General features: G+C 42.7%; 1 protein-coding gene across 10 annotated transcripts in view; it reads right to left on the bottom strand.

The window, feature by feature from the left end:
- Window positions 1-26,759, bottom strand: part of LOC138756955 (uncharacterized) — an 85,139-nt gene that overhangs the window by 22,962 nt on the left and 35,418 nt on the right. For 8 of the 10 annotated variants that reach the window (XR_011353248.1, XM_069923451.1, XM_069923453.1 and 5 more), the window contains 3 exons: window positions 24,357-24,467; window positions 11,073-11,113; window positions 7,036-7,124 (listed from right to left, as the gene is read on the bottom strand). Coding sequence is in view for 9 of the 10 variants with exons in the window: in XM_069923451.1 (XP_069779552.1) it covers window positions 7,036-7,124; window positions 11,073-11,113; window positions 24,357-24,467 (241 nt within the window). In the remaining variant the exon portion in view is untranslated. Of the gene's footprint in view, window positions 1-7,035; window positions 7,160-11,072; window positions 11,114-19,852; window positions 20,005-24,356; window positions 24,468-26,759 lie in introns of those variants that run through there. The other 2 variants (XM_069923450.1, XM_069923456.1) reach the window with 2 other exon arrangements.

Below are 26,759 nucleotides of genomic sequence, written 5' to 3' on the forward strand. Positions count from 1 at the left end.
ACTCCGTCCACGTCGGGACGCCGCTGCTCGGGCCCCCCCACAGCCCACACCCGATCCAGAAACTCAAGAAAACCTAGAGGCACCACGCATGCCCAGTAGATTTTTTTTGGTTAATAAAAATTTTATTTTGGAACTTTTTTAATTAAAAAAAATATTTAGAGGAGGGATAGTGATTTTAAGATACTATAAAGGGAGCAATTTGTAGTGAGTGCTCATATTGTTAATTCGTAGGGATGTCTAATTTGAAATTTGCAACTTTTAATGTTCAGGGGTTAAATAACCTGATTAAGTAAAAATGAGTTTAGGCTTATATTAAGAAAATGAAAATTGATATTGCTTTTTTGCAATATTCAAGAAACACATTTGACTGAAAAAGAACATTTGAGATTGGGTTGGCCATGTGATTTTTTCTTCATTTAATTCCAAGGCAAGAGTTGTAGCGATTTTAATTCATAAGAATTTGCCTTTTGAATTACAATCTATGGAAGGAAATGCTGGGAGGGTTTTAAGGGTGAATTGTAAAATTTTTGCTGAATCTTGGACTTTGCTTAATGTTTATGCACCTAACGTAGATGATGAGCAATGTTATTTCTGATGCTTTTTTGTTGTTAAATCAGGCTAATGAAAATATTTTAGTTGGGGAAGATTTCAATTGTGTTCTGGATCCTTTATTAGATAGATCTCCAAAAAGCATAAAGAAATCAAAGATGGCGATACAAATTGGGGCCTTGATGAAAGACTTAAATTTGGTGGATATCTGGAGAAGGGTCAATCCTACGGAGAAGGATTTTTCCTTTTATTCGTCTCGACATGATTCATTTTCCAGAAGAGATTTCTTTTTAGTATTGGCACATTTACAAGGAAGAGTATTACAGGCAGAATATAAAAGTTGAGTTCTATCAGACCATTCTTTATTTTTTTTTCTTGTGTAAGTTCAGAAGTGGTACGTTCATCTTATAGATGGAGATTTAACACAATGTTGTTGAAAAAAACCAGTTTGTTACCTTTATTAAAGAACAGATCACTTTGTTCTTGACTGAGAATGATAACTCTGTAGATTGTCATTTTGTGTTATGGGATGCACTAAAAGCTTATTTAAAGAGGGCAGATTATTAGTTATATTACTAAAGTTAAGAAACAGTATATGGCAGAGAGTTTAGAATTGGGGAAGCAAATTGCTGAATTGGAGAAGGAATTTCAGAAAGATGTGACAGAAGATGAAAAAAAGTGGTTTTGGCTAATTTGAAACTACATTGCAAACTTATTAATTTGAGTGTTTAATTAATCGATCTAAGCAGTGTTATTACGAGTTGGGTGAGAGAGCACATAAGGTACTTACATGGCAGTTAAAGACGGAACAGGTCTTATGGATTATTAATGCTGTTAAAAAGAATTCAATAGTTACCTATAAATCTCAGGAAATTAATGAGCAGTTTTATTCATTTTATCAACAATTATATACTTCTGAGGGGGAAACAGGATAGTGGCGTTATTGAATCTTATTTATCTAAATTAACATTACCAGCATTAAAGGAGGAAGCTGTTGTGGAATTGGAAGCTCCATTTACAGAATTTGAGATTAAGGAAGCTATACAGGAGATGCCAAATGGAAGGGGATGATGGATTTTCTGTGGAATTTTACAAAATTTTTAATGAAGATTTATCCTCTGTGTTTGAGGATGTATTACAACAAGTAACTGAAGAGCATGAGTTGCTGGAATCTTGCTCCATTAATTAATGTAATTCCAAAAAAAGATTGAGATATTGCAAGTATCTTCATATAGACCTATTTCTCTACTGAAAGTAGAGCAAAAGTGTTAGCAAATCGACTTGCTAAGTATTTACCTAAATTGATACATATTGACCAAACAGGTTTTATTAAGAATAGAAATGCATCAGATAATATTCTCCGATTGATTACTTTGGTCAATGCATATCGACAGCAGCCCAACCATCCAATGGTGGTTGCGCTTGATGCGGAAAAAGCCTTTGATAGGGTTGAATGGGAATTTTTATTTAAGGTGCTGGAGAAGTTTAAATTTGGCTCTTTTCTTATTGGTTGGGTTAAAGCTTAATATACAACCCGATTGCCAGGGTGGTGACAAATGGTCAAGTTTTGTTACCATTCAAATTGACGCATTTGACTCAACAAGGGTGTCCATTGTCACTAACCTTGTTTGCATTGGCTATTGAACCGTTAGCTCAAACAATAAGACAGAATGAACAGACAAGAGGGATGAGAGTTATGGATGACAAATATAAGATTAATTTATTTGCAGATGATGTTTTGATATATTTGACAGACCCAGAACGATCATTGCCGCATCTGCAGGAATGTTTATTGCAATATGGAACATTATCTGGATATAAGGTTAATTGGGATAAGAGTGAAATTTTGCCAGTTGGAGAAGGAGATTATTCAGACTATAAAGACATTATAAAATTGAAATGATCTGATAAAATTAAATATTTAGGAATAATTGTAAATGCTGATCATCAATCTTATATATATCTAAAAATTAAATTATGTTTCTTTATTAAAAAAGATTAAAGCAGAATTAAATGGAAAATCTCCCATTAACTATAATTGGTCATTAATTGTATTAAGATTAATATTTTTCCTCGAATTCAATATTTATTTCAGTCAATATCATGTTTTTCATTTCAGGATTTAAATTAAGCCATGAGAGAATTTTTATGGAAAGGTAAATTATCGCGGGTAGCATTACATAAACTTACTTGGAAGTGTGCGTTAGGTGGGCTTCAATTACCTCATTTTCAAAATTATTGTGAAAGCAGCCCAGTTGAAATTTATTAGTAGATTGATGGATTTGGACCTACTCCCAAGTTGGGCGAAAGTTGAGATGGCTTGCATTTCTGAAATTGAGGTGCATCAATGGAATATAAATTTGTTGCAGGAATATAATATGCCGATATTAAAGCATTTATTAAAGGTGTGGACTAAAAGAAATAAGATTTTAGGATCAAAAGGTAAATTGTCAATTTTAACCCCATTATATAATAATCGCTTATTCCTTTTTCGATATTTAATAAGTATTTAAAGAGTTGGGATTTTGAGGGTATAAAGACATTGCAGGATTGTTTTGTAGAAGGACAGTTTCTTCCCTTTAATCAATTGAGGGAGCATTTTGATATTGCTGTAAATTCTTTGTTGGTTTATTATCAACTTCAAGGTCTGGTGAAAGACATGTATGGTAGAGAGATGATTTTACCTGTGTTGACGGAATTTGAATCTTTGATTTCTTCTATACTAAAAAAGGGATATATTTCTGTTATGTATCAAGACAATATGGATAAATCAGAATGGGTGAAGTCTAAGCTTAAATGGGAAAATGATTTAGCTTTTGTTTTTCCTGAAGATTATTGGGCAGATATGTGCTACGACAATGTAACTAAATTGACAAATGTATGGTATGGAATGGGTAATTATAATTTTTTACATCAGTTATATTTAACTCCAGAGAAATTGAAAAAATATGGTTTTAGTAATTCAGACTCTTGTTTTAGATGTGGTGTATGTACTGGTACTTTTTAACATGCTGTTTGGTCTTGTGTTTATGTACAACCATTTTGGGAAGAAATTAAGTTAATTTTGGAAAAATTATAGAACATTAAGTTACCATTAGATCCATCTATTTTTTTCATGGGTTACATGGTTCTTTTAAAGGGATTAGGGCTGGATAAATTTCAAATTACATTTGTACATTTAGTACTGTCTGTAGCTTGAAAATGTGTAGCAAGTACATGGAAAGATAACACAGTGATTAATATAACGTAATGGCAGAATGAATTGAAAGCCTGTATTGGTATGGAAAAAATTACATACAATTTGCATGATCATTTTTTTTGTCAATAAGTGTTTACCATATTTGGAATATATGAATTTAAATGTACAAGGATCGACAATGAGATAGACAACAGACTCGCCAAGGCAAATAGCGCCTTTGGAAGACTACACAAAAGAGTCTGGAAAAACAACCAACTGAAAAACCTCACAAAGATAAGCGTATACAGAGCCGTTGTCATACCCACACTTCTGTTCGACTCCGAATCATGGGTCCTCTACCGGCATCACCTACGGCTTCTAGAACACTTCCACCAGCGTTGTCTCCGCTCCATCCTCAACATCCATTGGAGCGCTTTCATCCCTAACGTCGAAGTACTCGAGATGGCAGAGGTCGACAGCATCGAGTCCACGCTGCTGAAGATCCAGCTGCGCTGGGTGGGTCACATCTCCAGAATGGAGGACCATCGCCTTCCCAAGATCGTGTTATATGGCGAGCTCTCCACTGGCCACCGTGACAGAGGTGCACCAAAGAAAAGGTAAAAGGACTGCCTAAAGAAATCTCTTGGTGCCTGCCACATTGACCACCGCCAGTGGGCTGATATCGCCTCAATATGAGAGCCGTCTTGGGAATGTCGTCTGGGTGGCCCAGAATCTGATGGTGGCCGCGTACCAGGTCAATCTTGGAAAATTACCTTGGCTCCACCCAGGTTTGCCATGAAGTCCTTCACGGGGCCAGACTGGATGGACAAATTGTCGTGCTTCATGCTAGGCATATGCAACTTCCTCGGCTGAGCTGGTGTATGGCGCCCTGCTTACAGTCCAAGGGAACTTCATCCTGTAGCTTATGGACATGCTGCTGCACCTCCGTGAGAATTTGGGCACACTTTCTCCAGTCCAAACATCCCGATATGGTCTCCCAACCATGTACTTCCCACCTGACCTCCAGGACAGCCAGTACATTTTCCTTCACTGAGATTCCCACCATACACCTCTGAAAACCAATCGAGGGGCTGTGGACCGTCTCAAGCCAGCACACTTGGAGATTGACCAACCAGTGTAGGTGGCACAACCCCGCTGCAGTCACCATCCACCACCATGACCAAACCCACCCTTGACTCGACACTCTAACATCCTCCATTTCTCCGGTTCTGAGGGGTGGGGGGAGGTCATGAGGCAGAACGCGCCACTTAGTTCTTGAACCATCATTCGGAGGTATGAACTCTTGCAGGTGTGGGTGCCCGCTGCGTGATGGGTTGGGAGAAGGAGGCTGGTAAGCACGAGGCCGGGCATTTGAATTCTTTCTCAGAGTCAGCAGGTCAACTTGCGTTAATGACATTTGAACTGAACTGTTCAATTATTAAACCATGTTTGAGCTGAATTGTTAAACAATTAAACTTAGTGTTTGTACAACCCACTATAATGATATAATATTTTGGGAGATTTTGGTAAGATTTAGAGTAGGTTACATACATACACACATTTTAAAACAGATCTTATTTGAAAGACTACAGAATTCACATTGCAAGATCTCTGGAGAATTTTCACAAGTAGGTGTTAATTGAACTGATGTCATAAATTGTTTGGAACTGGAGCCAGGATGACTACAAGTACCTTTCTGCAAGGTGCTTACAGGGTTTATCTAACAACAGCTTGAGCAGAAGAAAGAGCTCCTGTTGTTTGCCGGAGAAGGTGGGGCTTTTGCAAGTCACATGAGTCACATGGGGCTTTCTGGAAGCCAGTTGGAGAGAGAGCGAGGTAGAGAAGAGAAGCCCTCTCAGCTTGTGTGTGTGTATGACCCAGTGCAGGCCAGGAAGAGCTGGTTGAAACTGATGAAAAGTTCCAGAGCAGTGGATGGCTGGAAGTGCGATCTGTCTGGTGTTTCTCTTGGAATAAGGGGAACAGAACGGAACTCTGTGGTGGCCTGAAAGAAAGAGGTTACCATCTGGAAAACCCTGATGGGGCAAGTTTCATCAGCGAGACCTTGAGGTGACTAATGGTGGTACCTCAGTTGTGGAAATCCTGGAACAACAAATCTCTCTCTGCAAACCCTACAAGAACCTTCCTGAGTGGTAAACATTTACCTTTCGAGCACCAAAGTCTGGTGAACTTTATGCATGTTAAATTCTGTGCACAGTCTAAGAATTGCCTGCATTCAGTGAACTTGGAAGAAGAAATGAGATTGAACTGTGAACCAAAGAACTTTTCTTAAATTTACACACACATTACATACACGTGCACTTAGAATTAGAAGGAGGTTAATTTGGGTTAGTTAAGTATAGAGTTAAGTTAAAGTTATTCTATTTTCATGTTTAAAGTTGATTAAAAATAACTTTTGTTTTAAAAACCACTTGTCTTGGTGAATGTCTATTGTTGCTGGGTTTTGGGGTCCTTTGGGCTCGTAACACCACAAATGACTACAAGCAGGAACTTCTTCACTCAGAGAGTGGTGGGAGTTTGGAATGAGCTGCCATCTGACATGGTAAATGTGGGCTCACTCTTAAGTTTTAAGAATAAATTGGATAAATACATGGATCAAGAGGTCCAGAATGACGTTTTGGCACAGACTAGAAGGACCAAATGGCCTGTTTCCTGTGCTGTAGTGTTCTATGATTCTATGTAATTAAAGTGAACATTCCAGATTTTATTCAAGGTTATTTGTATACATTTTGGTTTGACCATGTAGAAATTACAGCCCTCCACTTCAGGGCGCCATAATGTTTGAGACATTTGGCTTCACAGGGGTGAATATACTTGAGTCCTCAAGTATATTTACTAAGGTAAATCTACAGACTCAAAAGGTGAGCAAAAGCTTAGAAGAACTCCATGCTCTCTTATACCTGCACCAATGAAACAATTAAACATACTTGAGTACTTTATGGTACCCTAAAGTCTCTGCTCAAAGCTTATGGGCTCCCTTCCCTGTGAAGCAGTCAGATTTTAGTTTCTTCAGTACTTCTACCAACTAAACAAAAAAAAATTATGTCACGTGAGGTGAAAAGAAAACAAGGCCTTTACTTAAATGTGCTGTGGATCCTGGGGAGCTGAGGACAATGAGATTGGCTGGTTGGGAAGGATACGGACCAATCCCAGGCAAATGGGATGATCCAGGATGCTGACTTGGTTGGCATGGATGAGTTGGGCTGAAGGGCCTGTACTGTGCTGCATGGATTAATGGTTCTATGGCTGTGTGACTCCACTTAGGGCGGGGAAAAGTCTGAGCAGCCTACCTGTACTCCTGTCGACGGGGCATTCGCATGTAAGGGTCACAGGGATTAGCGACCACTCCAGGATAGTGACAGTATCGGCTGTCGACCTTCTGAGAAGGGAAACCAGACAATTGGCTTACTTGTGCTGAGAAAGAAAGAAGATCAAACAACGAGACTTAAAAAGTCATCAGGGACATTTGTTCTCTCAATGTTTTCCCACCATTCATTTATATCAGTCGTGCAAGAGGTACGCAAACCCATGGGCGATTTGGGGCTCACGATTACAGATCATGACAGAGCAATGACAGTAGGGGGCGGCGCGGTTAGCACAACGCTATTGCAGCGCCAGCGACCAGGGTTCGAACCGGCACTGTCTGGAAGAAGCTTTTACGTTCTCCCTGTGTCTGTGTGGGTTTCCTCCGGGGGCTCTGGTTTCCTCCCGCTGATCAGGGTTGTTGGTTGATTGGGGTAATCGGGTGGCAGGGGTTTGAAAGCCAGAGTCAGATTCTACCACGTTGTATCGGAAAATTAAAAAAAAATTAAAGTTAGAAAATGTTCCGAGAATAACACACTGGCTGGCATAAACTATAGGGAGAGGCTGGATAGGCTGGGACCTCTCCCTGGAGCATAGAAGGCGAAGGGGAGACCTTAGGCTTTTCAATTATAAAAAGGGGATGAAAAAGGTCAAGGAATGTAAAGGGCACTCATTTAAGGTGAGAGGGGAAAGATTTAAAAGGGACCTGAGGGGCACCTTCTTTACATAGAGGGTTGTGGGTGTGTGGAACGAGATGCCCGAGGAAATGGTAGGGAAAACAGTAATGCTTAAAAGACATTTAATTTCTTTTAATTATTTTTTTAAAATGTAGACTTCAGAGTAGCAGGCCCTTTCAGCCCACGAGCCAGTGCCGCCCAATTGACCCACAACTCCTGGTACCTTTCGAATAGTGGGTGGCAACAGGAGCACCTGGAGACAAACTCCTTACAGACAGTGAGGGATTCGAACCCCTGTCCCAGTCACTGCCGCTGTAACAACATTGCGTTAACTGCTGCAGTAACTGTGCAGCCCTGACGGGTAGACCAGTACATGGATTAAAAAAACAAGTTTAGAGGGCCAAATGCAAGCAAATGGAACCAGTGAAGGTCGTCAACTTGGGCAAGTGGGGCTGAAGGATCTGCTTTGGTTCTGTTAAACTCAATGACTGTAAACAGACTTTGATGCAGGGCCAGTGATCTCGATCCACTCTAACACAGAGCCGAGTCCTCATATCGGGGTCCTTTTCACCACCACAACTGGCGCTCCTGATTCTTCCAGATGTATTCCCACAGAGACCCACCTCATTGTTAACAGGATCAGGTAGATTACAACCTATTTGGAGGGTCAAAGCCCATGTCTGTGATGTCTTTATTCCCCTTGATCAAGACTCAAAATGTTGACTTGCTGCAATGACACACACACACACTCAAAAAAAAATACCCAAAGGTAATAACGCCCTAAAAAAACTGAGTGTGGTGAACCCCACTAGTGGCAGATGACTATCAAAGATTTCAGTGCCATCCACCCCCCCTCTCAGTCAGAAATACATTATTTACTTCAACATAATCAAATATAATCAATATATTCAACCCATTGACTCCAATCCCAATGATTGTTCCAGGTCTTCAATGTCAATAAGACTTTGAGTTAACACTTCTTTCTTTCCATTCTTCCCATTCCTATGCCAGTTCCATTTCCATTTGTCTTCCTTTTAGGCGACGGCGGCGAAAAACTCTGGTAGTGAATTAACAAGATTAATGAATCATGGTCATTTTCAAAAAATTGAGATTGAAAATTACCATAAAATACTTTTAACACTGCAGGGTAACGAAAAGCAAATTTGTAACCCTTCTGCCACAACACTTCTTTAGCCGAATTGAACTCCTGACGTCGCCTAATAATCTCCTGACTCAGATCTGCGTTAAAAATACTCTGTTATTTTGAATCATTATTGGAGTTTGACTTTTTCACGCCTTCTGACCCGCCAACCGTTATATCATCTCTCTATCCTGATAGTTCAGACAATGGATTAAAACCGCTCTTGGCAGTTGTCCCGTAAATGGTTTCTTCCACAATGCTCTATGTGCCCGGTCCAACTCTAGGCCTTCCGAAAAAAAACTCCTTGCCCAACATCTCGGGAATCCATTTCTTAAAAAAATTTATTGGATCAGAACCTTCAATATCTTCTGGGAGACCCACAATCTTCACATTATTTCTTCGACTTTGATTTTTCAGTGAATCAATTTTTTTAAATAATTCCTTCTTCTGAATTCCCCAATCCACAAAAGAATCTTCCACTTTCTCCATTTTTTCCTTATTACGCTCAAACCTGATTTTTACATTCATAAAAAGGTGTTTCAATTTTTTTAAATTTTCTTGCACTGTATCCACTGATTTGATAAATTTATTGACATATCTTCAGACATAGTATTCATTTTAGTTGTCACTTCCAAAAATCCTTGAGTCATTTGTTTAAACATATTATCCATTTGATAAGCAATCCCTTTCAAAACAGCACAGATCGACTCCATTCCAGATTCCAGTACCTCTTTTCGAGGCCTACCTTCTCTAGTTTCTACTTCCAGTTGCTCCTGCGTACTGCCCAGTAAAGGTAAGTCTTCTTCCTGTTCAGATGTCATCGGTCCCTTTCCAGTGCGGCTGCGGGTCTGAACACCCGACGACGGCACTCCGTCCACGTCGGGACGCCGCTGCTCGGGCCCCCCCACAGCCCACACCCGATCCAGAAACTCAAGAAAACCTAGAGGCACCACGCATGCCCAGTAGATTTTTTTTGGTTAATAAAAATTTTATTTTGGAACTTTTTTAATTAAAAAAAATATTTAGAGGAGGGATAGTGATTTTAAGATACTATAAAGGGAGCAATTTGTAGTGAGTGCTCATATTGTTAATTCGTAGGGATGTCTAATTTGAAATTTGCAACTTTTAATGTTCAGGGGTTAAATAACCTGATTAAGTAAAAATGAGTTTAGGCTTATATTAAGAAAATGAAAATTGATATTGCTTTTTTGCAATATTCAAGAAACACATTTGACTGAAAAAGAACATTTGAGATTGGGTTGGCCATGTGATTTTTTCTTCATTTAATTCCAAGGCAAGAGTTGTAGCGATTTTAATTCATAAGAATTTGCCTTTTGAATTACAATCTATGGAAGGAAATGCTGGGAGGGTTTTAAGGGTGAATTGTAAAATTTTTGCTGAATCTTGGACTTTGCTTAATGTTTATGCACCTAACGTAGATGATGAGCAATGTTATTTCTGATGCTTTTTTGTTGTTAAATCAGGCTAATGAAAATATTTTAGTTGGGGAAGATTTCAATTGTGTTCTGGATCCTTTATTAGATAGATCTCCAAAAAGCATAAAGAAATCAAAGATGGCGATACAAATTGGGGCCTTGATGAAAGACTTAAATTTGGTGGATATCTGGAGAAGGGTCAATCCTACGGAGAAGGATTTTTCCTTTTATTCGTCTCGACATGATTCATTTTCCAGAAGAGATTTCTTTTTAGTATTGGCACATTTACAAGGAAGAGTATTACAGGCAGAATATAAAAGTTGAGTTCTATCAGACCATTCTTTATTTTTTTTTCTTGTGTAAGTTCAGAAGTGGTACGTTCATCTTATAGATGGAGATTTAACACAATGTTGTTGAAAAAAACCAGTTTGTTACCTTTATTAAAGAACAGATCACTTTGTTCTTGACTGAGAATGATAACTCTGTAGATTGTCATTTTGTGTTATGGGATGCACTAAAAGCTTATTTAAAGAGGGCAGATTATTAGTTATATTACTAAAGTTAAGAAACAGTATATGGCAGAGAGTTTAGAATTGGGGAAGCAAATTGCTGAATTGGAGAAGGAATTTCAGAAAGATGTGACAGAAGATGAAAAAAAGTGGTTTTGGCTAATTTGAAACTACATTGCAAACTTATTAATTTGAGTGTTTAATTAATCGATCTAAGCAGTGTTATTACGAGTTGGGTGAGAGAGCACATAAGGTACTTACATGGCAGTTAAAGACGGAACAGGTCTTATGGATTATTAATGCTGTTAAAAAGAATTCAATAGTTACCTATAAATCTCAGGAAATTAATGAGCAGTTTTATTCATTTTATCAACAATTATATACTTCTGAGGGGGAAACAGGATAGTGGCGTTATTGAATCTTATTTATCTAAATTAACATTACCAGCATTAAAGGAGGAAGCTGTTGTGGAATTGGAAGCTCCATTTACAGAATTTGAGATTAAGGAAGCTATACAGGAGATGCCAAATGGAAGGGGATGATGGATTTTCTGTGGAATTTTACAAAATTTTTAATGAAGATTTATCCTCTGTGTTTGAGGATGTATTACAACAAGTAACTGAAGAGCATGAGTTGCTGGAATCTTGCTCCATTAATTAATGTAATTCCAAAAAAAGATTGAGATATTGCAAGTATCTTCATATAGACCTATTTCTCTACTGAAAGTAGAGCAAAAGTGTTAGCAAATCGACTTGCTAAGTATTTACCTAAATTGATACATATTGACCAAACAGGTTTTATTAAGAATAGAAATGCATCAGATAATATTCTCCGATTGATTACTTTGGTCAATGCATATCGACAGCAGCCCAACCATCCAATGGTGGTTGCGCTTGATGCGGAAAAAGCCTTTGATAGGGTTGAATGGGAATTTTTATTTAAGGTGCTGGAGAAGTTTAAATTTGGCTCTTTTCTTATTGGTTGGGTTAAAGCTTAATATACAACCCGATTGCCAGGGTGGTGACAAATGGTCAAGTTTTGTTACCATTCAAATTGACGCATTTGACTCAACAAGGGTGTCCATTGTCACTAACCTTGTTTGCATTGGCTATTGAACCGTTAGCTCAAACAATAAGACAGAATGAACAGACAAGAGGGATGAGAGTTATGGATGACAAATATAAGATTAATTTATTTGCAGATGATGTTTTGATATATTTGACAGACCCAGAACGATCATTGCCGCATCTGCAGGAATGTTTATTGCAATATGGAACATTATCTGGATATAAGGTTAATTGGGATAAGAGTGAAATTTTGCCAGTTGGAGAAGGAGATTATTCAGACTATAAAGACATTATAAAATTGAAATGATCTGATAAAATTAAATATTTAGGAATAATTGTAAATGCTGATCATCAATCTTATATATATCTAAAAATTAAATTATGTTTCTTTATTAAAAAAGATTAAAGCAGAATTAAATGGAAAATCTCCCATTAACTATAATTGGTCATTAATTGTATTAAGATTAATATTTTTCCTCGAATTCAATATTTATTTCAGTCAATATCATGTTTTTCATTTCAGGATTTAAATTAAGCCATGAGAGAATTTTTATGGAAAGGTAAATTATCGCGGGTAGCATTACATAAACTTACTTGGAAGTGTGCGTTAGGTGGGCTTCAATTACCTCATTTTCAAAATTATTGTGAAAGCAGCCCAGTTGAAATTTATTAGTAGATTGATGGATTTGGACCTACTCCCAAGTTGGGCGAAAGTTGAGATGGCTTGCATTTCTGAAATTGAGGTGCATCAATGGAATATAAATTTGTTGCAGGAATATAATATGCCGATATTAAAGCATTTATTAAAGGTGTGGACTAAAAGAAATAAGATTTTAGGATCAAAAGGTAAATTGTCAATTTTAACCCCATTATATAATAATCGCTTATTCCTTTTTCGATATTTAATAAGTATTTAAAGAGTTGGGATTTTGAGGGTATAAAGACATTGCAGGATTGTTTTGTAGAAGGACAGTTTCTTCCCTTTAATCAATTGAGGGAGCATTTTGATATTGCTGTAAATTCTTTGTTGGTTTATTATCAACTTCAAGGTCTGGTGAAAGACATGTATGGTAGAGAGATGATTTTACCTGTGTTGACGGAATTTGAATCTTTGATTTCTTCTATACTAAAAAAGGGATATATTTCTGTTATGTATCAAGACAATATGGATAAATCAGAATGGGTGAAGTCTAAGCTTAAATGGGAAAATGATTTAGCTTTTGTTTTTCCTGAAGATTATTGGGCAGATATGTGCTACGACAATGTAACTAAATTGACAAATGTATGGTATGGAATGGGTAATTATAATTTTTTACATCAGTTATATTTAACTCCAGAGAAATTGAAAAAATATGGTTTTAGTAATTCAGACTCTTGTTTTAGATGTGGTGTATGTACTGGTACTTTTTAACATGCTGTTTGGTCTTGTGTTTATGTACAACCATTTTGGGAAGAAATTAAGTTAATTTTGGAAAAATTATAGAACATTAAGTTACCATTAGATCCATCTATTTTTTTCATGGGTTACATGGTTCTTTTAAAGGGATTAGGGCTGGATAAATTTCAAATTACATTTGTACATTTAGTACTGTCTGTAGCTTGAAAATGTGTAGCAAGTACATGGAAAGATAACACAGTGATTAATATAACGTAATGGCAGAATGAATTGAAAGCCTGTATTGGTATGGAAAAAATTACATACAATTTGCATGATCATTTTTTTTGTCAATAAGTGTTTACCATATTTGGAATATATGAATTTAAATGTACAAGGATCGACAATGAGATAGACAACAGACTCGCCAAGGCAAATAGCGCCTTTGGAAGACTACACAAAAGAGTCTGGAAAAACAACCAACTGAAAAACCTCACAAAGATAAGCGTATACAGAGCCGTTGTCATACCCACACTTCTGTTCGACTCCGAATCATGGGTCCTCTACCGGCATCACCTACGGCTTCTAGAACACTTCCACCAGCGTTGTCTCCGCTCCATCCTCAACATCCATTGGAGCGCTTTCATCCCTAACGTCGAAGTACTCGAGATGGCAGAGGTCGACAGCATCGAGTCCACGCTGCTGAAGATCCAGCTGCGCTGGGTGGGTCACATCTCCAGAATGGAGGACCATCGCCTTCCCAAGATCGTGTTATATGGCGAGCTCTCCACTGGCCACCGTGACAGAGGTGCACCAAAGAAAAGGTAAAAGGACTGCCTAAAGAAATCTCTTGGTGCCTGCCACATTGACCACCGCCAGTGGGCTGATATCGCCTCAAACCGTGCATCTTGGCGCCTCACAGTTTGGCGGGCAGCAACCTCCTTTGAAGAAGACTGCAGAACCCACCTCACTGACAAAAGGCAAAGGAGGAAAAACCCAACACCCAACCCCAACCCACCAATTTTCCCCTGCAACTGCTGCAACCTTGTCTGCCTGTCCCGCATCGGACTTGTCAGCCACAAACGAGCCTGCAGCTGACGTGGACTTTTACCCTCTCCATAAATCTTCGTCCGCGAAGCCAAGCCAAAGAAGAAGAAGAAGAAAGATGTATTATATATTTTTCCTTTTTTTTAGCTCTCCTTAAGAGAGCTGGTTGATGGGGTGGGAGGGTGGGAGGGGTATAATTTTATTTTCTCTCTTTTTTTTTTGAGTTTATGATTTTTTAAATATATATAATTATATAAAATTACTTATATTGGATTGTACATTGTTTTTCTATTAACAATTTTCTTAAATAAATAAAGTTTTCAAAAAAAATGACACACACACACGCGCAGTGTGGGAGGTTACGCTCTGAGATTTATTAAGGCTGGAAAGGCTCCTTTTATACAGTTGGAGTTCCTGCCGTTTGCTTGATTGGTTGACATCAGCTGCATGAATAACAATAGCGGGCGGGAACATTCTTGCTTGTGAATACCTTTCTTCCCCAGCCTGTTATTGATCTGTTAGCTGGACAGCTTGGCCAACACCATTTTAGGGCTGCTAGTCTTGTACTGCTCCAGCTTTTACCCCCACCGGTTCGTTGTCTTGGGAGTCGCTTTAGCAATCTCTGTCCGCATCTGCTGCCGCGTGATGTGCCAGCCTGATCACTGCAATTGCGGGCCACCACAGACTGGCCATTTCTAAATGATGCTATCTGAACTGCTGGGCTCCTCCAGCAATGCGCAAGATTCCGGCATCTAGATTTCTATTGAAATCTCTAACCCCTGGTTCTTCAACATTTGGCTCCAAGCTTTTCATGATCCTTTGACTAACCCCTCTCCATTTTCTTTGCTCTAACAAATAGCACCAGCTGAACGATATTACACATTGGAACATTCTCCACTTGCCTGGTTGAACGGCCAACAACAATTTTGAAGCTTGAAAAAGCAACCTCTCCCAATCCATCATCCTAATTCCCTACAATTGGTGAGGAAGGCAAATGCAACACTGCCGTTCATTTCAAGTGGAATAGAATATAAAGGCACAGTTATGGCTTCATAAGGCACCGGTGAGACCTCACTTGGAGTGTTGTGAGCAGTTTTGTGCTCCTTATTTAAGAAATGATGCACAGAAGTTGGAAAGGGTTCAAAGGAACTTCACTAGGATGATTACGGGAATGAAAGGATTATCATATGAGGAGCGTTTGACAGCTCTTGGTCTGAACTCTTTGGAAATTAGGAGAATAAGTGAGGACCTCTGAAATATTTAGAATCAGAATCAGAATTTATTGTCATGAACATGTCATGAAATTCGCTGTTTTGCGGCAGAATCACAGTGAAAACATTCATATAAACCTAAATTTAAAAAAAGTCGTGCACAAAAAAGTAAGGCAGTGTCTTTGGTTCATTGATTATTCAGGAATCTGACAGCAGCGGGGAAGAAGTGTGGACAGAGTCGATGTAGAAAGGTTGTTTCCCAGGGTGGGAGAGTCTAGGACAAGAAGGCACAACTTCAGGAGTGAAGGGCGTCCACTTAGAACAGAGATGTGGAGGCATTTCTTCAGCCAGATGGTGGTAAATCTGTGGAATTTGTTGCCACAGGTGGTTGTGGAGGCCAAATCATTGGGTGTATTTAAGGCAGAGATTGATTGGTTCATGATTAGCCAGGGCATTAGGTGTGGTTATGGGGAGAAGGCCGGGCAGTGGGACTGAGTGGGAAAATGGATCAGCTCATGATTAAATGGTGGGGTGGATTGGATGAGGTTCAGTTGCTAACGGACTGGTGCAGAGCCAACAACCTGCATCTGAATGTTAATAATACGAAAGAGATGGTTGTCAACTTCAGAAAGGCCTGGGGAGATACTTGTCCCCTGACCACTGATGGCTCTACCATCCAGAGTACTAAGTTCCTTGGAGTGCACTTGGCAGAGAACCTCACCTGGTCCCTCAATACCAGCTCCAAAGGCAAGAAAGCCTGGCAGCACCTCTACTTCCTGCGAAAGCTGGGGAAGTTCATCTCCCACACTCCAGCCTCACTACATTCTACAGAGGATGTATTGAGAGCATTTTCATCAATTGCATCATGGACTGGCTTGAAAACTGTACCACCTTGACCGTAAGATCCTGCAGAGGGTAGTGAAGTCAGTGGAGAAGTTCACTGGATCTCTCTTTCTACCATGACGAACATTACAAGACATGATGCATGTGGAGGGCAAATAACATTGTGAAGAACTTCACACACCCCTCGTAAGCCTTTTTCCCTTCTGCCATCTGGAAGGAGTACCATAGCCCACACGTCCAAGTTGTGCAACAATTTTTACCCACAAGCCATCAGTCTCCTCAATTCCTAGAACATACTTGTACTAGTGTATCGTGGTCTTTTATTTCCATTTATGTAAATCTGCTTCATGGTCATGGAGAAACACTTTCTCATCCTCAGTGCACTGCATTAGTAGTTATGGAATGAACGACAAATAAAGTTGACTTGCTTTGACTTGAGATGGCCTATTTCGGCTCCTCTATCTGGCCAATCACATCTGATGGGGAAATTACTTCAGACACTCTTCAGGAAGGGGAGGAGTTGTTCAGAGGGGCTCAGAATCATAAAAGACTTGGATACCTACCTTCTCACAAGCCAAATGTTGAAGAACCAGCGGTGGAGATTTCAATAAAGTTCTGGATGCCGGAATCCTGGGCATTGCTGGAGGAGCCCAGCAGTTCAGACAGCATCATTTAGAAATGGCCAGTCAACATTTTGGGTCTTCATCAGAGGTATAAAGGCATCAGAGACATGGGCTTTGACCCTCCAAGTGGGTCTCTACGAGGAATCAGGAGCGCCTGTCATGGTGGTGATAAGGACCCCGATATGAGGACATGGCTCAGTGTTAGAGTGGATCGAGATCACTGGCCCTGCATCAAAAGACTGTTTACAGTCATAGAGTTTTACAGAACCGAAGCAGATCCTTCAGCCCCATTTGCCCCCGCTGACCATTTGCCTACATTTGGCCCTCTAAACTTTTCCTATCCATATACCTGTCTAAATGTCTTTTAAACATTGCTGGGTTTCCTGAGTAAAACGATCTAGAAGTAACCTTTATCATGTTTCACAGAACATAGAACATTCGGGTCCAGGAACAGGCTCTTTGGCCCACAATGCCTCTACCGAACATGATGCCAAGTAAGATTAAATCTCCGATGCAATGCTGTAGGTACTCTGTGGTTAGTAAGGGATTAATTAAGTTGGTATGTGAGTGGGGAAAGAAAAGGTTGCGAACCGCTGGCCTAGAAGCTTCTTAAACACGACGTACCTGCATCCACTATTACCCCTGGCAGCCTGTTTCAGACACCCACCACCCTCTGTGTGGGAAACCTGCCCCATACATGTCATGTAAACACCCCCTCCCCCTTCACCTTAAGTACATGTCTTTATTATTTGTCATTTTCATGGGTGGCATGGTTAGTGCTGTAGTTAGCGCAACGCTGCAATCAGGACTTGGGTTCGAATCCCGCGGAAGGAGTTCTCCCTGTGTCTGTGTGAATCTTCCCTAGGGGCTCCAGTTCCTGCCCCACCCTCCAAAATGTACAGAGGTTGTGGGTAAATTGGATGTGATTGAGCGGCATGGGCTTGTGGGCCGAAAGGGCCTGTTACCACGCTGTATGTCTACATTTAAATTTACCCTGACTAACTATGATAGTACAAATTCTATCACCAATGTGTCTATGTACAGATGGTCGTGGAGAATGACTGTGATTGACTGAGAGCGTAGCACCACCTACTGGCAGGTCTTAAAGGATTGCTCCTAGCCAGACCAGGTCATTCTGGACTGGTCGACCTACTTGGGATATGCTCCAGTCTTTTAGTTAATAAAAGCCTTGGTTTGGATCAAGTCTTTGGCTCTTTCGACGCGCTCTACAATTTTATTAACTAAAAAAATTTTGAAGGGATGGAGCATATGCTACGGCTGGAACGCCTCGACATTGACCCACAGTCAGCTACAGCCTCGAATGACTTTAAGCACTGGGTGAGATGCACAGCTCTCTGATCCTGCCGTGATAGAGGACAACCGTCAACTACTAATATTGATGACTATGGTGTCCCTGAGAGTCTTCCAGAGTGTCCAGGACGTAACCACTTACGCCGCAGCCATGAAGGTGCTGAAAGGGCTCTATGGGCAACCGGTAAACAGGGTCTATGCTCGGTACAAACTTGTTACAAGGAAGCAACAGCCCAGTGAGTCCTGTAAAGCTTATATTCAGGCACTAAGGGCAATGGGCAGGGTCTGTGCCTACACAGACAGAACTGCTGCAGAGACCATAAATGATCTAATTCGGGATGCCTATGTGGCCGGGGTTCAATCGAATGAGGTGAGGCAGCGCCTGCTAGAGCACGGGGGAGAAAACCTAGAGGACGTGATCCGGATCACAGAGATGATGGAGGCTGTGGTCTTAAGTTATGGATATGTACACTCGGGGCTGGACCCCACACTTTGATGTGAGTAGGATGCCCTCCCTCTACCCTACTATTACCTCTACGCTGCCCGATGCAACCCCAAAGTGTTATTTCTGTGGGAGGAACAAGCACAGCAGGTCCCAGAGCCCAGCGAGAAAAGCCAGGTGCCAGAAGTGCCTTAAAAACGGCCACTTTGCTGTAGTCTGTCGCTCCAAAATGGCCACTGTCAAACACAGTGCCTCGTGTGAAGTCAAATCGCCATTCTCCATTTCAAACACTTCTTCTTCTGAGTTTTCGTCCAATGAAAGTGAGCACTCCACCGCACAGCAGCGCCTGACATCACGGGGCAGACGGCGAGCGTGGAAGGTACAACCCACCCTCGCTGCAATGACATTAACCCTCCCTCACAAAGCAACGTCCAACCAGTCCCCAGACCTGACATCAACGGCCACCGCTGCTGCCAACCAGGGATCCACCGCTGCCACCGACCAGGGACCAACCGCCGCCAACGAGGGACCCGCCACCGCCAACCAGGGACATGCCGACGCTGCCGACCGGGGACCCAATGCTGCCATCTGGGGACCCGCCACCGCTGACTGCCCCACCGCTGACTGCCCCACCGCTGACGGCAAGCAGCGACCCCCAACACTTACCTTTGGCGGCAGGCAGCAACACCAACTCCCCGACACTGTTTTTTCAGGCCCAACTGTTTGCGTGACATCATGACACAGGTCTCCCCTGTCTACATTACATGTCTCTGCATCAGTAACCCTTGAGCAGGACTTCCCCCAACCCCCTCACAAAAGCAATGGAACTGATTAAAGCGCATGGACACTATACCAATTCCTTATTTGACTCAGGGTCAACAGACCTGGCCCACCGTTGCAGACTGGCTATTCTCTCCACTGCACAGAGAATTTAATTGGCGACCAGATCACACTCGACTGGGGTAAAGGGGTACTGCGTGGCGATCCTTAAAGTCCAGGGCATCACGTTCACAGACTTCAAACTATTAGTCCTTCCCCAATTGTGCGCCCCTGCTCTGCTGGGACTGGATTTTCAGTGCCAGTTTCAAACCATTTCCCTGCACTTTGGAGGCCTCAAGCTCCATTCTCTGTCTGTAACTACTCCACCCCGGAAACCTCCTGCCAGCGGCAGCCCAAACCACCCGTCCCCGCGCCCCGGGGCCTCACCTGTAGTCTCTCCACCCTCCGAGTTGCTCCGCCAGCACTTTTCGCAAATCTCACCCCTGGCTGGAAGCCTGTGGCCACCAAAAGTTGGCAATATAGTTATGAACACAGGAAATTTATCACAAGCGAGGTGCGCAGACTGTTAGATGAAGGCATTATCGAACCTAGCTCGAGTCCCTGGAGGGCCCAGGTAGTGGTTGTTAAAAACAGGGAGAAGCCACGGATTGACTACAGCCAGACAGTCAACCGCATCATGCTTCTGGATGCATACCCCTTTCCAAGGATCACAGATGTGGTGAATCACATCACCCAATACCCTGTATTTTCCACCATTGACTTTCGTTCGGCCTATCATCAGCTCCCGATCCGCCGAGAAGAACGACCTTTCACGGTCTTTGAAGTGAATGGGCAGCTGTATAAATTCCTCAGGGTACCCTTTGGGGTCACAAATGGTGTCGCGGTCTTCCATAGGGAAATGGACTGGATGGTGGACCAGAACGGGCTGACTGCTACTTTCCTGTATCTGGACAATGTCACCATCTGTGGCCATGACACGGAGGATCATGATGCCAACCTTGAGAAATTTTTTCAGACAGCAACTCGGCTGCATTTGACCTACAATTTCGACAAGTGTGTCTTCCGGACCACTCGGCTCGCAATTCTGGGTTGTATGGTGGAGAACAGGGTGGTCATGCCGGACCCTGACACTATGCGTCCCCTCATGGACTCCCCACACCCAGAAGGCACTCAGACGCTGCCTGGATTTTTTCTCTTACTATGCCCAATGGGTTCCACACTATGCCGACAAGGCATGGCCACTCATTAAGACCACCTCCTTCCTCCTGTCAACCGAAGCTAGAGCGGCCTTCAACTGCATCAAATTGGACATCGCTGCTGCAATGCTGCATGCCATCGACAAGTCCATCCCATTCCAAATCAAGAGCGATGTATCTGACTTTGCACTGGCAGCCATTTTGAACCAGGCCGGCCAGCCGGTAGCCTTCTTCTCCAGAACCCTCCAGGGTCCTGAGAGCCAACACTCCTCTGTAGAGATGGAGGCCCAGGCCATAGTCAAAGCAGTACGTCGTTGGAGACACTACCTCACTGGCAGGCACTGCTGACCGGCCAATGTGCGGTCTCCTTCATGTTTAGCAACACCCAGCGAGGTAAGATCAAGAATGATAAAATCCCCAGGTGGAGAATCGAGCTCTCCACCTTTAATTATGACATACTGTATCAGCCAGGTAAACTCAATGACCCGCCAGATGTGCTCTCCAGGGGGACTTGCACCAACATACAACTGGACAGGCTGCAGAAACTCCATGAGGAGCTCTGTCATCAGCACTTTGTCAAAGCTTGCAACCTGCCCTACACTGTCGAGGAGATTCGCTCCATGACCCGAGCATGCCCAGTGTGCGCTGAGTGCAAGCCCCACTTCTTCCGTGCAGAGAACACCCACGTCATCAAAGCCACCCGCTTCTTTGACCGTCTCAGCATAGAGTTCAAAGGGCCCCTACCGTCGACCAACCGTAACACCTACATCCTTACGGCCATCGACAAGTACTCCCGCTCCCGTTCGCTGTGCCCTGCTCGGACATGACTGTCTCCTCAGTTATAGAGGCCCTGAACAGCATCTTCTCCATCTTCGGGTACCCCAACCAATTACATCCACAGTGACAGGGGGTCCTCGTTTATGAGCGCAGAGCGGCGGCAGTATCTTCTGGAGCGTCAAGCAGGACCACCAGCTATAACCTACGGGCTAATGGGCAAGTCAAAAGAGAGAATGCCACCGTCTGGAAAGCAGTTACGCTTACCCTCCGGTCCAATGGCCTCCCCACCTCCCCACCCAGCAGGATGTGCTCACTTGTGCCCTACATTCCATCAGCTCCCTCCTATGCACCGCAACCAATGCCACCCCCCATGAAAGGATGTTCTCTTTCCCGAGGAAATCTGAGTCGGGTACGACCATACCAGCATGGCTCATAGTTCCCGGTCCAGTCCATTTACGACGCCACTTCCGGTAGTCTAAGAATGACCCCTTGGTTGACCAAGTGTCTCTGCTCCATGCGAACCCGCATTATGCCTACATTGAGTACCTGGACGGACAGGAGGACACAGTCTCGGTAAGGGACCTAGCCCAAGCTGGATTAGGCACAGCAGTGCCTTTAACCCAACCTCCCCCTACTCCTTCTCCCCCAGGTCATGTGCTTGAACAGAGGGATCCGCACCACCCCACCAGCTCAGGCCAGACTGTCGACAACGCCGTTGGGGAATTGAGCGAAGCAGTGGCCGCACAGGCCTGCCCTGGTGACACGACTCTGGCGACCCCAATCCCGGCGCCACGGCGGTCATGCCGGATGGTCAGGCCCCCTGACCAGTACAGCCCCTAACCTCCATCCACCCTGTGGTCAGTTCTCAAAGAAGGGGTGAATGTGATAGCACAGATTCTATCACCAATGTGTATATGTACAGATGACTGTGATTGGCTGAGAGTGTAGCCACACCTACTGGCAGGTCTTAAAGGATTGCTCCTAGCCAGACCAGGTCATTCTGGACTGGTCAACCTACTTGTGATATGCTCCAGTCTTTTAGTTAATAAAAGCCTTAGTTTGGATCAACAAGTCTTTGGTTCTTTTGACACGCATTACACTAACTATGCCCCTCCTATTTTATTTTAAATCTTGATCAGGTCTCCCCTCGGTTTCTGACACTCCAGAGAGAACAACTCAAGTTTGTCTGACCTCTCATACCCTCAAATCTTAGAGCCAAGATTTTGATGGCAGGGAAAGTGGCCTATCAACCCAACATTTCTATGCTGACCTATTTGGTTCTATTGGTCTGGGTGAAGTCAATGGACTCAGGCCGAATAATAGTTCAATACATGCTAGATGGGCCAAAAGGCCTTTCTGTGCAGTAGTTGTACTTCACTTGATGGTTAAATGATTCAATCACTACATTGGGAAAGAGATACAGGAGTATCAGAGCCGGAATCACAGAGCTGAGAAACATGAGGCTCTCATGGGGGACCTTGTCAAATGCCTTTCAAAAATCCATACAGACCACAATTACCACCCTATCCTCATCAATTTCTTTTGTTACCTCCTCAAAAAACTCAAATAGACTCGTGAGCCTTGAGAAGGCTGGACTTCTGCAAATGCTCATGGATCCTATCCTTAAGTATCCTCTCCAAAGGTTACACCCCACTGATATAAAACTCACCAGTCTCTAATTCCCAGGATTCTCCCTAATACCCTTTTTAAACAAGAGGACAACATTGTCCATTCTCCAATCCTCCAGCACCTTCCCTGTGGCCAAGGAGGACTCAAAGATCATACCCACTGCCCCAGCTCTCTCTTCCCTCGATTCCCACAGCAACCTGGGGTATATTGCGTCTGGCCTCGGGGAAGATCCAACATTTGCTCATCCTTAATTCAACACTGTCCAGCACACAAACCTGTTCTATTCTGACCTCACCCTGATCAAGGTCCTTTTCTCTTGTGAATACTGAAGCAAAGTATTGATTTAGGACCTCCCGAACTTCCTCTGACTCCAGGCACATGATGCCTCCTTTATCCTTTAGCGGCCCCACCTTCATTCTCGTCATCCTTCTGTTCTTCACATAAGCATAGAACGCCTTGGGGTTCTCTTTAATCCTACATGCCAAGGCCTTCACATGCCTCCTTTGAACTCTCCCAAGTCCTTTCTCAATTTCCTTTCTGGCTACCATATCATCCCTTCCTGTTTCCTACTTCCTGTATCTAATGTCTGCTTCTTTCTTCCTCTTGACCAGCTGCCTCACCTGTTTTGTCAACCATGGTTCCCTTTTCCTACCATATTTTCCGTTTCAGTGGGACAAACCTCTCCAGAACCCTGCGCAAGTAGTCCCTAAACATCCTCATTACATCTGTGCTTTGTTCCATGGACATCTATTCCCAATTTATTCTCGCTAGTCCCTACCTCATCCCATCATAATTAGCCCTTCCCCAATTTAACACTATCCCATTTTGTCTACTTTTATCATTGTTCATAGCCATGCGAAAGCTCAGGGAGTTGTGGTCACTATTACCGAAATGCTCCCCCACCGAGAGGTCCGACACTTGCCCAGCACTTGCTCCCGTACGGCCTCTCCTCTCATTGGCTGGTCCACATCCCATGTGAGGAATCCTTCTCAGATGCACTTGACAAATTCTGCTCCATCTATCCCTCTTGCAGTCAGGAGGTGCCAGTCAATATTAGGGAAGTTGAAGTCTCCCTTGTATGTAGCACTGTGCATATGTATCATCTGTCAGTATGTATGTTATGTTTTTATGTGTGTTTGCAGTGTGTTGCTCCAAGGACCAGAGAATGCTGCTTTGTCAGGCTGTACTTGTACGATTGGATGATAAATGAACTTGAACTACTTGCAAGACCACAGAAAACTGACCTGCTGGGAAGATGGTGCACTGTTCCAGTTTCTTGCTGATGCCTCCCTCGGGTATCCGAGGCATTGAAGATGTTTTCCTGACGTAGTCAATACAGTTTGGGACATTAGGAGCTGCGTGAGAAAGAGCGGAGAATGAGGATTGAACCCATCGGCAGTTCCCATGGAGAAAGGGAATGTGCGCGAAAGTTAACATTTTCCATTGTAACAGGCATGCTGGTGACACTGGAGGGACAGGAGCCTGCAGATGTGGGAATCCGAAGCAGGAAGAAACCTGAGTGGGTCGAGCACAGACAGTGACTCTCTGTCTTGGTGAAGGGTTCCAACCCAAAATGTGGACCCTTCTTTATCTCCCACTGATGCTGGTTGTTTCTTTTTAACAAAACATAGATTTTATTCACAATAAATAATTTACAAAAGGAAAACCGTTTGAAGACAGTTCCCAACCTAACATTCATATCCAGAACAGCCATGATCTCATTTAATGGCGGAGCAGGCTCGATGGGCTGTATGGCCTACTCCAGCTCCTGTTTCTTGTGTTCTTATACATTCACATCACTGTACATTGTTACATTCGATTCTATTTACCCTATTACCACCACTGTGGCACTTTGCCGCTTCTCCCCCCTCTGTTGTTTCAGAGGCTTTTCCCCTCAGTCTCAGCCCCTCAATGGCCGGTGATGAAAGGACTAAAAACTGTGGCCCTTCCCCACAGTGCCCTCACATTGGATGCCCCAAGCCTCAGTGCATCCCTCAGCACGTACTCCTGCAGCCTGGAATGTGCCAGTCGGCAGAATTCCCATGTGCTGGAAGACCAGCAGGTTTGAGGCAGACCAAAGTGCGTCATTCACTGAGTTGATGGTCTTCCAAGCAGTTCTGGATATCTGACTCTGTGTGTGTCCCGGGGAACAGCCCGTAAATCAGAGAGTCCTCTGTTACTGCACTGCAGACAAGCGTTACGGGCCCAGAGGATCTCAAAACCCAGCAGCAATAGAAATTCACCAAGACAAATGGTTACTGAAACAAAAGTTGCTTTTAATTATCTTTAAATATAAAAACAGGTCCGAACTCTAACTTATTACTACTAACTTAATTGCCTTCTAATTCTAAGTGCACGTGTATGTAATGTGTGTGTAAGTTCAGAAAAGTCCTTTGATTCACAGTCTTATCTCTCTTCTCACTCTTCCAAGTTCACTGGTTGCAGGCAATTCTTATACTGTGCACAGAATTTAACATTTATGAATCTTCACCAGGCTTCGGTGCTTGAAAAGTAAATGGTTACCGCTCAGGAAAGTTCCTGTCGGTTTTCAGAGAAAGATTTGTTGCTCATTGGACACACACACAAAATTATCCCTTTTAATCAGCCATGTCAGTGTCTTGCTGAAGAAACTTGCCCCATCAGGGTTTTCCAGATGATAATGTCTTTCTTTCAGGCCATCACAAAGTTCCTTTTTGTTTCCCTTATTTCAAGTAATCTCCTCTTGTATGGACCACAAGGGCTTTGATCAGGCTAAGAACTCACAACCTGTCTTCAAAATGGGGGTTTTCCACAAGCTTGCCAGCTTGTCCTGTTCCAGTCCCAGATACTGCTGCTGAACTGTAGAACGGAATTCTCTCTCTCTCTCTGAGAAAACCACATGACCCTCTTACATCAGTAAACTGCACTCAGACAGACTACGGCACCGGACCCAATCTTCTGAGTCCGTTCATCTGTTGCTTTCCAAAGCAATAATCCATTACTCCACAGCAAGCTCAATTAACACCTACTTGTGAAGTCCTTCAGCAAAGCAGTTTTCATTGTCTTTACAAAGGCACTTGGAGCCTGGACTGTCTGGCTTGAGCTAAGCTCTGGCATTTTAAATGAGATCTGTGTTGTGAAGTATTTGTGTTTGTTTGTGACCTACACCAAAATAATCCCACAATTTATCTCCTTTAAAACACATACAATATAAAAAATAACAATCTGTCACACAAGGAACCTTCTCCACCCACACTTAGCAAATCTGCCTTCAGCAAAGAGGTGGGCGGCTGCCTCCACTCCACCACTGTCATCTCAGGGACAGCAGATTGTTTTTTGCTGTAGCAATAAAAGGTTAGGACAAGAAGATCCTGATGGGAGTTGTACACAGGTCTCCAAACAGTAGCCAGGATGAGGTGTGCAAATTACATTGGGAGATAGAAAAGGTGTGCAAAATGGGGAAAGTGTGTGTGCGTGTGTGTGTGTGTGTGTGTGTGTGTGTGTGTGTGTGTGTGTGTGTGTGTGTGTGTGTGTGTGTGTGTGTTTGTGTTTACGTATATGTGTGTGTGTGCAGGCTATCTTGTGATGGACCAAGTCATGGGTTGGGTACATTATTGGCAGGTACTGCCCCGTGACAGAGCCTACTGCTCTGTGGACATGTCTGTTGA

This window comes from Narcine bancroftii, chromosome 3 (genome assembly GCF_036971445.1).
Source record: "Narcine bancroftii isolate sNarBan1 chromosome 3, sNarBan1.hap1, whole genome shotgun sequence".
Classification (NCBI taxonomy): Eukaryota; Metazoa; Chordata; class Chondrichthyes; order Torpediniformes; family Narcinidae; genus Narcine; species Narcine bancroftii.